General features: G+C 53.0%; 6 protein-coding genes across 6 annotated transcripts; 2 read left to right on the top strand and 4 right to left on the bottom strand.

Moving 5' to 3' along the window:
- Positions 1–255: 255 nt before the first annotated feature.
- SNU13 (RNA binding protein snu13) lies at positions 256–695 on the bottom strand (the record flags this gene model as incomplete). Its single annotated transcript, XM_049328198.1, has 2 exons — positions 256–545; positions 605–695. 2 exons carry the CDS (start codon positions 693–695, stop codon positions 256–258), a joined length of 381 nt encoding a protein of 126 aa, XP_049192716.1.
- A 764-nt stretch (positions 696–1,459) lies between these two features.
- Positions 1,460–2,004, top strand: VMA3 (H(+)-transporting V0 sector ATPase subunit c; the record flags this gene model as incomplete). Its single annotated transcript, XM_049328199.1, has 3 exons — positions 1,460–1,574; positions 1,635–1,895; positions 1,943–2,004. 3 exons carry the CDS (start codon positions 1,460–1,462, stop codon positions 2,002–2,004), a joined length of 438 nt encoding a protein of 145 aa, XP_049192717.1.
- Positions 2,005–4,323: 2,319 nt separating this feature from the next.
- J4E83_001243 (uncharacterized protein) lies at positions 4,324–5,702 on the bottom strand (the record flags this gene model as incomplete). Its single annotated transcript, XM_049328200.1, has 3 exons — positions 4,324–4,555; positions 4,604–5,112; positions 5,175–5,702. The coding sequence occupies 3 exons, from the start codon at positions 5,700–5,702 to the stop codon at positions 4,324–4,326; spliced, it is 1,269 nt and encodes a 422-aa protein (XP_049192718.1).
- Positions 5,703–6,306: 604 nt separating this feature from the next.
- Positions 6,307–7,172, top strand: J4E83_001244 (uncharacterized protein; the record flags this gene model as incomplete). Its single annotated transcript, XM_049328201.1, has 2 exons — positions 6,307–6,648; positions 6,723–7,172. 2 exons carry the CDS (start codon positions 6,307–6,309, stop codon positions 7,170–7,172), a joined length of 792 nt encoding a protein of 263 aa, XP_049192719.1.
- A 390-nt stretch (positions 7,173–7,562) lies between these two features.
- Positions 7,563–9,503, bottom strand: J4E83_001245 (uncharacterized protein; the record flags this gene model as incomplete). Its single annotated transcript, XM_049328202.1, has 3 exons — positions 7,563–8,624; positions 8,674–9,197; positions 9,248–9,503. 3 exons carry the CDS (start codon positions 9,501–9,503, stop codon positions 7,563–7,565), a joined length of 1,842 nt encoding a protein of 613 aa, XP_049192720.1.
- Positions 9,504–10,654: 1,151 nt separating this feature from the next.
- J4E83_001246 (uncharacterized protein) lies at positions 10,655–11,922 on the bottom strand (the record flags this gene model as incomplete). The annotated part of the gene is made up of 3 exons (XM_049328203.1): positions 10,655–10,938; positions 10,961–11,594; positions 11,749–11,922. 3 exons carry the CDS (start codon positions 11,920–11,922, stop codon positions 10,655–10,657), a joined length of 1,092 nt encoding a protein of 363 aa, XP_049192721.1.
- Positions 11,923–12,038: the final 116 nt, after the last annotated feature.

Consider the following 12,038-nt stretch of genomic DNA (forward strand, 5'->3'; position numbering starts at 1 on the left):
TGTACCTGGACATGTTAACAGCCGGGGAATCGCGTAGTTCAGAGCACTAAGGAAGTATGTATATCAATAATTCAGATTTGGCAGAGTCGATGCCGACTTGCGCTCGGCATTTCATTCTCGGTCTACGTACAGAGACCATGGGCGTATTCCAACCCAGGCATCTGCCATCTTGTCGCTACGTAAACCTTCCAGTATTGCGAAACCAGTTTCCAACTCTTGCATTCTCTTGCGCGTATAGCGGTCCTGCAGATCCACCTAGATCTGGAGGCGCTCGACCTTGTCCTTGAGGGTGCGGATCTGGCCCATGAGGTCGGAAGCCTCGTTGGTGGTGATGCTAGCAGCGATGACGGGCCTGGCGACACCGCAAGCGCGGCCGAGAGCCATCTTGGAGGGGACGTAGACGTAGGGAACGTTCTTGTCTTCGCAGAGAAGCGGCAAGTGGAGGAGGATAGCGAGCGGGGAGGTGTCGGCCGCGAGGATGATCAACTCGCTGATACCACGGTTGAGGGTCTTGGTGGCCTCGTTGGCGCCCTTCTTAAGTTGGCCTGTGCGAAGTCAGTATTTGTCTCGTGTGCAGTTCGCACAGCGATATAATATAGCTTACGGTAGTGGGTAGCCTGTTGGACGAGGTCGAGGATCTCCTGGGAGAGAGCCTGGTCGGCTTGGGGCCAGGCGGCGCTGTTGTCTTCGGCCATTTTGGTGGAGGTGGAGGTTGAGGTGTGGTGGGTGGTAGGGTTCACTGCTAAAGCTCGTCCGAAGGAGGATTCCTATAAGGTGTTAGCTATGCGACGAAGGTATAGATGTGCGACAGAAGCTTGTTTGAACGACAACGATATCGGTGGGCGATGAGTGTCGAATTTGAGAGGGAGAGAGAGAAATAGCTATGCGACTTACACTGCTTGCTCGCCCGGGGTGAATTTGTGGTGGAGGTTGTAATAGATTGGATCGAGAAAATCAAAAAGTTCGTAGCTGGGATTATTACTTGGCATACCTCACGTGTGGCGCTAGTGACGAACTAGGTATAGGGCAAAACCGAGCGACGTCCAGCTCTTCGCCAACCATCGTCACCACTCCTCGACATCACAACCGCCCCCGTCGCCGCATCTACGACTCCCGTCCATCTCAATAAAGATCTCGACACCCTTCTAGACGTCTCGTCGAATACATACATCACCGCAAAGATGGTCTCCGAACTTTGGTGAGTGAACACGGAGCTCCCCTGTTGGGCATGCAGATAGCTCCAGCTTGCCTCTCTGGAGATAAGCTGGGCATGCGACTGTTGCATGAGCATCGGAGGAGCTTCTCCGTTATCACCTCATACGTACAATAGCTAACATGATGCAGCCCCGTCTATGCCGTAAGTCCTCGGACCAACCTCCGCTTCGCCTCCCGACGCGACAGCACCGCGTCGACCCGTCCATCGTCATAGCTAATAAACAACTAGCCCTTCTTCGGCGCGATGGGCTGCACGTCAGCTATCGTCTTCGCCTGCTTTGGCGCCGCCTACGGAACCGCGAAGGCCGGTGTTGGTGTGTCAGCCATGGGTGTCCTCCGCCCTGACCTGATCGTCAAGAGTACGTGATGAACCGCTCGCCAGATGTCGCAATGTCAAGCACGCAGCTAACACACTTCAGACATTATTCCCGTTGTCATGGCGGGTATTATTGGTATCTACGGTCTCGTCGTGTCCGTCCTGATTTCCAACGGTCTCTCGCAAGAGTCTTCGCTCTTCGCCAACTTCATCCAGCTCGGTGCCGGTCTCGCCGTCGGTCTGTCCGGTATGGCCGCTGGTTTCGCCATCGGTATTGTCGGTGACGCTGGTGTACGAGGAACCGCCCAACAGCCCAGGTTGTTCGTCGGAATGATCTTGATTCTCATTTTCGCCGAAGTTTTGGGTACGTCGCTTGAAACTCAACAAGACGCTTGCACTAACATATGCCAGGTCTTTACGGACTCATTGTTGCCCTGCTCATGAACTCCAAGGCTAGCGACGCTCACTGCTAGACGATTACACACGTTCGATTGCAGATACGACAATACAAAACTGCAACACTCAAGCAACGGCATCGATACGCAAAGTCGTTCAGCAATCTACGCATATGACGCGCAATACCCACATGCGCGGCATGTCTCACGTCTCCATGTATTATTCGAACGGACGGACAATGAGGGCTTCGAAGTTGGGAAGCGAGGTGGTAAATAATGGCATCGGTCGAGGTGCACTTGCGATCCATTTGACGGCGTGTATTTTAGGGTCTCATCAATTTCATTCTGCGCTTGTAAACGAAATGCATTGGTTTCATTTAGACATTCTGCGCCTTGATCTTGCTTATACTCTGACTGACGTGAGATAGCCGTGCGCAAGATATCAAGTGATGCGACTACAACTCCATGCCACCCTCACGGCTGCAGGACGACCTTCGGATCATCGCGACCATACGGACGTCCCGGCGTTCCTGCTAGCTCTGCTGGCTCCCTACATCCCATCTCTACGGCTGCATTCCCGCCATACAGTTCGCTGGGCGCCACCGAAGGATAGTGTTGCGCTTCCAGATTTTTCTCGTCGATAGCGCTGGGCGGCAGCTCCGCGGTAGCAGCCTGCTCCTGGCGTCTTTTCCTCTTCAGCTTCCATGCTAACAGAGTAACAAGTACTACCAATATAGCTATCGATCCTGTACCGACGCCGATTCCTGCGCGCGCACCAACACTGAGCGCTTGCGACGTGGTCGAGTTGTCTGATCTTGAGGAGGTTGGATCTGCGCTGTTGCTTGGTGATGAGTGTGGGACGGGTGTTGATGTGCTCGCGTTCGATGATGCTGAAGCATTTGATGTCGGCGCGGATGTTGCGGATGTCAATGTCGATGACGACGTCGAAAATGCAGTCTCGCCCACGGTCGCTGCCAGGGTAAACCGCTTCGTTGCATCACTACAGCAGCTCGGATTCCCACAACACCAACTATTCTCCCCACACTTCCTCACCGGCGCGTTCTCGTCCTGCCACTACAGCCCATCAGCACCACCAACCACGGTCCAGCATAGAGTACTTCACTCACCGTACTATTACTACAAACACTCCCCAAGCACTCCGCACTTTGCCACGTCGGATCCGTACACCCATTTCGCCACCATAACTTCACGTTTGCGTTCGTTCCATCGAAAGCTTCGTAGTTCTGACACAGGCCGTTGCTTTCACATACATCGTCGGCGACGTTTGTTTGGCCCGCGCCTTGATGGTTGGTGCCGCAGCAGAAAGAGTCGCGGTCAGGGTCGCTGAGGCAGGGTTGGTAGGATATATCGGTTATTGGGCTGCCGTCGCGGTTGTAGCAGGTGCGGTTTGTGGATGCCATGGGGGCCCGCGGATGGTGTTTAGGTTTGATTTGACGAGAAGAGAAGAGGCGGATGACGAGAAGAAAAGACGGAAGTGGTCGCAATAATGTGTGTTCTTCATCCTTGCTGTGTTATGATGTATTCGTTGCTCTGCAAGGGGCTCAATTCCACGACTTACCCTCTCACGGGAGCGCAGCCACTGTGCATAACCGCCGGAAGTTTGGTCTCAGCATATGCGGCTCGCCATTGGATTGTTCGTCTGATTCTCACTTCTGTTTCCCTCCCATGCTCTCATGTTACTGGTATGCGGCGTAGTGCTTGCTTGAAGTCCATGGGTGTCTTTTCATACTGAGATCTGCATTTTAGTATCCGCGTGATCAAGCAAAGACTAGATCATTAAGAAGCAAGATACAAGGTTCTAGTTACCCCAGCCATACTATTATCTTCTCGCGTCGCACTGTTCCTGCATCGATCCAAGTCCAATAGAGTGCACCCGCAGACGGTTGGGGCGGAAACCAAGAGCGGACTAGCGTGATTGACCAACATCACGAAGGGCTCCTCCTTGCTTTGCGCAGATCATCAACACACCATGATGTATTAACAGCAATGCGCCTACCAATCGATTTGTTGAGTGATGATGAATTAGGAGACTTCGAGTGCTGCTTGCATCGTAGATGACCTTATGACGCTGGATCGGGCTAGCTCCTTGGCGATCTTGTCTCCATCTCGCAGCTGCAGGAATGTCCTCGCTATAACCATCGCCTTTCATCCCAGTACGACCCACCCACACCGTCGCGCGCCCGGATGCAACGACACTCGCTTTAGAAGACATTGACTGGACAAGAATCACACGCGGAGCAAGGGCATCACACGATGGACGTTAGATTCGTTGAGTATTAACAGCCATAAGAAGAAGACAGACTCCGCATGCAACCAGTAACAGTAGTTGGCCCGTGCCGCACATTTCACAAGGCCAGATTCGCACGTTTCCGACACTCAGAGGCCTGTAGCTTGAAGCCCATACTCTAGCTCGGGGTACTCCTTCTTCAGATACCGGACCATTTCATCATCATGATACTTCCAATTCGATCCTTCGGGCGGTACAAACCCTTCAATCAGCGCCATTCGTGGTGACTCGAGGTTCAGATGCCGACCGGTGAATATCTGGCCCAGTCGCTGAGGTTGCTGAGCTGTCGGTAGGCGATGTAAAGACACTATCGTAAGATTTCTGAAAAAGATATCGAGCTGACAGGCGATGCCACGAGGAAGGATATACTGGTGTTTTAGTGAGGGCGCGCTGACGATAGAGACATCGACGTTGTAGTGGCTGAAACAGTCGCGGTCTATCGCGCCGTACATGGTTAGCCTGAACGTAGCAGACTCGACTAGGTAATTGGGATATGGCGGTACGGAATCTAGTCCAGAAGTGTTGAGTGCGATGACCCAGCTACTGGTATCTCCGACACGACGCTGGGAGAGCAGGGTGTTCCTTTCTTTCTCCTCTAAGGCGTCTTGACGTTTAAGAGGGAACATGTCGAGGCCTAACGATTCTGTGTCGACCCATTCGGAAGTGGTCAATTTTGTGGGGTGTCGTAAAAGATAACCCCTCTTGTCTATGAATGTCTCATGTGGAAAGACAGAATAGGCGCGATTCCAGGTGATAAGGTTGCTCAGAGAGGTCGATGAGGGCAGTAGCGCTTCGAGAACCGGAATCTCTCCTTCCACGATATTGACTTCGCTACACTTTCCATCGGAACTGACTCGACTCATTGTCACTCGAAGCTTCTGGGAGGGGTTAGCGAGACACGCGTGGATCATACGAAGTAGCCGAGCGCATTCGAACTTACTGAAAGCTCTTTATCCTTGGGCGTGGGAGTATCGAGACGTTCATAACCATCTTTCTCGAGGAAGGTGCGTAATGCATCAGCATTGGAGCCTTTCTGAACAAGGAGGCTATACAGCCCAATTTTACCGCCAGTCTTTACGACCGGCTTTCTCGCCATGAATTCGTATGCGAAATTTCGTCCTATGAGGACGTTATGTCGGGCTTGAAGAGCGCGGAACTCGATGGGAGAAGTGACGAAGTGCTTCAACCGGTCGTTAATGTTGAATTGAGTGCGCTCCACCAGCTTGACGAAGCCCATGAAAGGCTTTGTGGTCTTACTGAGCGAAATGACGTCGGCTATGTCGAGTTGCGCGAAGACGGCATCCTGGACTGGAGCATATCGAGTCAGTAAGTCCACGATCGGAGGTGTTTTCTTCGGTTGCCACCATGACTTGACTAGCTTGAACAGACTCTTATCCCTAAGAGATACGACAGCCAGGGAAAAGATGAAGATGATCATGGGAGTCAAACAAGAAATGAAGGAGAACATATTGGAGACTTTCGACGTTGAGTTGCTCGTGGAGGAAGGTTGAGCGACAATTGGGGTAGAGTGTATACTGAGATGATCAGGGGCTTCTATATACAGGAGGGGAGTCTGAGCAGGAGCTGTGGCCTACCAGGCGCAACATTCTTGCCACTATATTCACTACGCAGCTCTTTCCTCCGATTCGAGAACCAACAATCCAAGAACAAGAGTGAAGGAGGGTGCTTACCGAGTATACAATGACGCGTTTTACCTTGAGCGACATCGCTACCAAGACAAACGCGATACTCCATCTACATAACCAAAGGCAAACGCAAACTGCGTCAAAGACGTCACAAGTACACTCTCCCCTCATCTTCTCTCACCAAACACGAAGTCACGCTAGAAAGCAAGCGTCTCTCACCTCGGAAATAGCTCCACCACTAGGGATATAAAGTCGTCTCTCTCCGCGCCTTCCTTCCTCCTTTCTCTCCTTATCAACAAAGACATTAAGGCAACTTCAGCGACAACGACACTTTACTATATCTTACTCGCTTCCTTCAAATCGAACCGACTTCTATATATTCTTATCAACTCTAACTTATCAACTTCAATTCCAACATCCACAAGCATGTCTAGCCCTCCAGGAAACCAGCCTTCCAGGCGCGGCGGCGCTTCCTCGTCTGGTAGTCCCTACAACACTCCTCGTCACGGCCGGATTCCCTCACGCACTGGAATCGAGCCCCTGTCTCCTCCTCAAGCTCAGCAGTCAACCCTGCCAAACCATCGCGCTCCACCGACCGTTCACCATCTCCGAGAAGAAGAACCAAACCCTCTCCAACGCTGGAACGGCAGTTCCGTAAGCCCCTTCATGCGTTGGGCCTACGCAGTCACCGATGCCCGAGGTGCCGTTCGTCCTAATTACAACTACGACCCAGACATGAACAACGCTATCTATCTGAGCGAGACCATCGTAAGTACCCCTTCACTTCCCCTCCATCCACACCCACACCCCTAGCAAACTCATATACTAACACCACCCCACAGGACGACTTCGACCGCAACCCCTCCCTCGTCCACGAACTCGTCCTACGCATCGCAAACCCCGACCTCGGCCACCCCTCTATGGACTGGATCCGCGCAAACCGCTCTCTCGTCGACATCCTCCTGTATCGCCACTACCAACGCTACGGCGGTCTGATGCTTCCTCCGACGGCCGCGGCACTCCAGGCGATGCAGCAGCACGAGGCCGCAATCGCTGCTGCTAGAGCCGCCGGCGTTCACCCTGACAACTATCCTCATATCATGTTTCCGGCTTTTGGTCCGCCGCCTCCCAACGAGGGCGAGGTGGGCTCGCCTGGAGGGAAAGTAAAAGGAAAGATGACACAGGGGAAGCCGTCTGGATCGCCTCCGGGTAAGGGCAACCCGTTTGGCAGTATTGGAGATAGGGGTGGATTTGGTCGTGGAGGTCCGAGTGGAGGTGGTGTTTACTATTGAGTAAGTTGTATATCTCCTGGCTAGAATATGATGTGTCGGTTGAGGTTCTCGAAGGCCTTTGTGACTTCCTGGCTGCAGTATTACGCTGCTTTGGAGGATCACAATGACTTCGAGGACCTCCTGGCTGCTTGATACTATAACTGTTTGGATGTTTCTGATAGAGCCTGGCTAACCTCTAGTAGTACTCCCAAAGACGAGTTGTCAGTAAAAGGAAGCATGACTCGTCACAAAGACGATACGAGACGGCTCATCACTGGGTGGAAATAGGCCGAGGTGACTATATGGGTTTCAATGAGATGGTTACATACATAGACACGGAGATTGGAAGATGAATATTGGAATATCATTCATATCATTACTGTCATATGACCATTACCATACTTTTGATATCTACAACCCACTCTTCTCGTTCTTCTCATCCCTAACACTAAGCGTCTCAACATTCTCCGCATCGCCAATCTCACGGCCGCCCACGTACTTGCTCTCCTTCATGTTGTTCATAGCATCTTCCTGAGCATCTGCCTTGCGGAAGGTGAGGTAGAAACCAATACCACCGAACATGGCAACAACAGCAACGGAACCATAGTTCCATACGAGAAGAGGGTCCTCAGACAGACTGACAAAGGCCTGGCCGAGAGCGGCGGAGACAGCGGAGGTGGAGAGGGCAACAGCCTGGATGGTGGACTTCATGTTGTTGGGGGCCTTGGTGTACGCGTACTCGAGCTTGGTGATGGAAGCGAGAATCTCGGACATACCGATCAGACCGTAGGGGAAGGCTTGGACCCAGACGGAGATGTCGGCGTTGCAGTCTTTGCGTTCCTTGCTGAGGGCGTTGATGTTGCTGCCGCAGGGTGACATCTTGTAGATGTAGTATTGAATAACGCAGGCTGACACCATGGCGAACGAGGAAAGAGCGAAACCAGCAGTGATCTTCTTGATGGGCGAGAGGTTGACACCAGCCTTGCGGAGAGCAGGGTAGACGAAGAAGTCCATGATCGGGATAAGGATGACAATGAAGATGGGGTTCAGCTTCGAGACGATGTCGTTGGGTGTCTTTCCGAGGTTCATGGTGTTGGCTTGGGAGACAAGGTTGTTGGTCATTTGGTTGTACGCGAGCCAGTAGAGAGGGTACCACAAGAAGACCTTGCAAGCGAGGATACCGCGCTTGACTTCGTCGACCCAGGCATCGTCAAAGGTCATCCAGTCAGGGACAGCCTGGCCGCTGGCACGAAGAGCAGTAGGCTTGATCCTGTCCCAGAAACCATCGTCCTTGAATGTGTTCTTGCGGGGCGACTGCTTGATACCGAGACCGATGAGCTTGAAAGCCTTGCCCATGACGGATCCAGTGGGTGGCGAGAGCTTGTAGTGCTTCTTCATCGTGATGAGAATGATGGGGCAGAGGAGGTAGCAGATAGTGGGTAGCGTGTAAGAGAGCCAGAAACCGACGAAATGCTGGATGGCGTTAGTGAGGTCACACAATGCAGTCTGATTCGGCACATACCTCTGAGTAAACCATGGCGATGGAACCGCAGATAGATCCACAGTTGATCAGGAAGTAAAAGTAGATGTAGATACGCGCAGTGGTAGTGGCGGGGTCGACAATCTCCTTCTGTCCATTCTTCCTGACACGGACGTAGGCCTTTTGATCCTTGTACTGTTCGGCGATGAGTGGAGAGATGTTACTCTTGAAACCACCAGTTCCGAAACCCATAACAACGAGGCCGACAGCGAAGACACCGATGGCGACATTAGGCTTGACGATAACTGCGGGGATAGCAGACATGATCAGAATGATGTGGCCGATAAGAGCGATAAGGTTAGAGTACTGGATAGTTTTGTAACGTCCCCAGTACTCGTCAGCGAGCCAGGCACCACCGAGAGGCGTGATGTAAGACCAGAACTGGTTAAACATGGTGAGACCGGTGGAGGCACGTTGGCCCATGTCCAGAGCACCGGAACTGACGCCTTTCTTCAAGAAACCAGCACCAGTTGTGGAACCAGGAGGCAATGGCTTTTGGATGAAGTCTGGTTGCAGTCAGTGTATGCCCAGATACACGAGCTATCAATCAACTTACTGACGAAGACAGCGCTGGTACCGTAGTAACTGAAGCGCTCAACGAACTCAACAGCAGCCACAGTCCATGCTTGCCACGGGATGCGACCAGCAACCCTGGGAAGAGTCGCCCACTCCTCCTCAGTAGGGAAGGGACCCAAGAGGTTGGTGTTCTCATCGAAAGAACCAGTGGAGCTGGTGTCGAGCGGGATAGGGTCCATAGCAGTGGCGCCCTTGGTGATCTCAAGAGACGCCTTGATGTTGGTATTGGCCGCCATTGTGCTGAAGAGAACTTGAACTAAGTTCAGGTAGAACAAAGGTAACAAGGTACGACCGCGAAATTGAATGCGCGGGCGGTGGAATCAAGTAGACGCAACGGGCGATGAACTTGAGTGCCTGCGGTCCAGACAGGTGTACCATGCCCCTCTTCATATACACCCAAGCAAACTCCAAGACCGAAGCTCTGGACAAGAGTTGCACAAGGGTCGCACGCGACTATCGAGCGTGTCCACTCTCGCCATGGCATTTCGTTCGCTCGGTTCCCGCGTTATCACAGCAACATGCACATAATAGCCATCCAAGACCATGGAACGGCGCCTAGTCCGGTCGGAGGATCATACAAACCAGACCTTCAGGCATACTGCCGCAGTTAAGCGCGTTGGTTAGAGGCATCCAAGGCCGTGGTAGCCCCAGGATCAGGATAAGATAGGAATGAGCAAAGAACCCGGGCGCCAATACGAGCAACCAGCCTTGCTCCATGGGCGCGGCGGAACGTTCGAAAAAGACGTGCCAAGCTGGGCTAAGCAGGAAAAGATAACGCTCAGGGAAGCTTCCCATGCGGGCGCGCAGGACGCGCCAAGCCAGGATCCATCTCTTGGTCTTGTCACCTCCCCTTCTGGCCCTAGTCACGATTGCGACGCGCCTGAATGGATCTAGGATCTCCGCCCGGATGGTAGCCAAGACCTTGGACGTAGGGTTATCAGTATAAGCGTTTCATCACGGTTACCTCCTTCTGCAATGGATCACGCGCGAGATGATGGCTGATGGGGCGTGGTTGCGACGGGGCGTTGTAAAGTTGGAGAGGTTGGTGTTGAAGCGGCGGGTATAATTGGTGTTCAGATAAACCTCACGCTATCAATGAAGCACGGACCTGCCAGCGGAAAACTGGCGGAAGGCGTGGCGGAATGGTCACCGCACCAACGAGCTTCTTTTGATTTGACATCTATGGGTATCTACTTCCGAGAGGTTGGTAGTGGTGACATCCACTGAGGCGAATTACTATCAGATGCCGACCACCATTTTTCCAAAACTTTTGCCCTTATCTCTTCTCTTCTCGGTCTCACCGAAATCTCACTTGCCGGAAAAACTCGTCTCACTTCCAATCAGCCGTCCCGGATCAGTTGTAGCCATTGTTGGATCCTGCTGGTAGTCAGTGACATGGGCGTTGCAGAACTGATTTGGTGGGTATCCGAACCTGGATAGAACTCTTCCGCGTCTGGGCGAGGCACATGAGTGCTTGCACCTGATCCTGAAGGTGGTTGCTGAGGACGACTTGGAAGACCTTGAGACGGTGCCTGGCCTTGGCCTTGTTGACTTCCTGAAGATCCGCGACCACGTTGAGCAGTTTGTCCTTGATAACCCGGAAGGCCGACTTGCTGCTGCGGCATTGTGAAACCGCTGCTTGCTCCCGTCTGCGAAGAGTAATCTTGGTGGCTGGAGTACATCATCTGGCTACCAGTCCAGCCACCAGGATACTGCTGTTGGTAGGGCTGCATAGGATAGCCACCCATAGCCGGCGCAGCCATGTAAGGATTACCATACCCATACTGGTAAGTTGGGTAGCCATACATTCCTGGAGGTGGGATTGAAGGGAACTGAGATGGCGGCTGTTGTATGTTCGGAGGGGCATTTGGTCCTTGGTTGAAACGACCACCACCGCGGTCCGAACGTCCAACGAAGTCGCCACGAGGCTGCGAAGGCCGACCCCTTCCACGACCGTTTCCGCGACCATTTCCACGACCACGCTCAGCCTGAAGGCTGGCCAGTTCCCTCTCCAGTGTCGCATTCCTAGCTTCAAGCACCGCGACAGCGGTCGAGCGCGCTGGGGCAGCTTCAGCTGGAGATGCGGTTGACGGCCTGGTACTAGTATGTCCTGCTCGAGGGAACTCCGGACTCGGGTCGTCTCCCAAGGAATACAGCATGTACGATCCGTGTACAATGGCGTGGCGAATGAAGATACGGAGGCAGTGCAGGCTGCCTCTCTCAGTGACAGGGATGAACTGCGACATTTCCGCCGGTGTTAAGAGCTCTGAGTTGAGGAGGCAGAGGCGGAGACGTTCAATCGTGAACGGGAAGTCTTGGTATTGATCCTGGGGTGTATGCGTCAGTACCTACGATAAGGTGATGGCGGCGTGGCTGTTGTATGACCCAGGTGCACTTCACGTATTTTCCCACCGTTGTGTGGCTTGGTGGAAATGCAATGTGTGCTCTTGGGCCGACTGATGTGGCGTTCGGGTTACTTACAAGCCAATCCAGGTGTGCCCTTCCGAGGACGACCTGGCGGTTCCACTCCATTGTGGTCTTACGCTCCTCTGGGTAGACGCGCTGAAGAAAGGGAATGAGTTCAGCGTCGACCCAATCTTGGTCGATCGGCGCAGTGGAGGAGTTGAAGACAGCAGGGGGTGTTCGGCCCGTCATTGTAGTGAGAAGGTAGGGTTGAAGGTGGAGGGAAGATTGGGTCAAGTATCAAGTCGAAATGGAAGAATGTTTGAAATACTTGGTTTCAGTCTGTCAAGTCCCAAAGGTGTCGTGTG

This window comes from Alternaria metachromatica (genome assembly GCF_023757995.1).
Source record: "Alternaria metachromatica strain BMP 0045 chromosome Unknown scaffold_2, whole genome shotgun sequence".
Taxonomy (NCBI): domain Eukaryota; kingdom Fungi; phylum Ascomycota; class Dothideomycetes; order Pleosporales; family Pleosporaceae; genus Alternaria; species Alternaria metachromatica.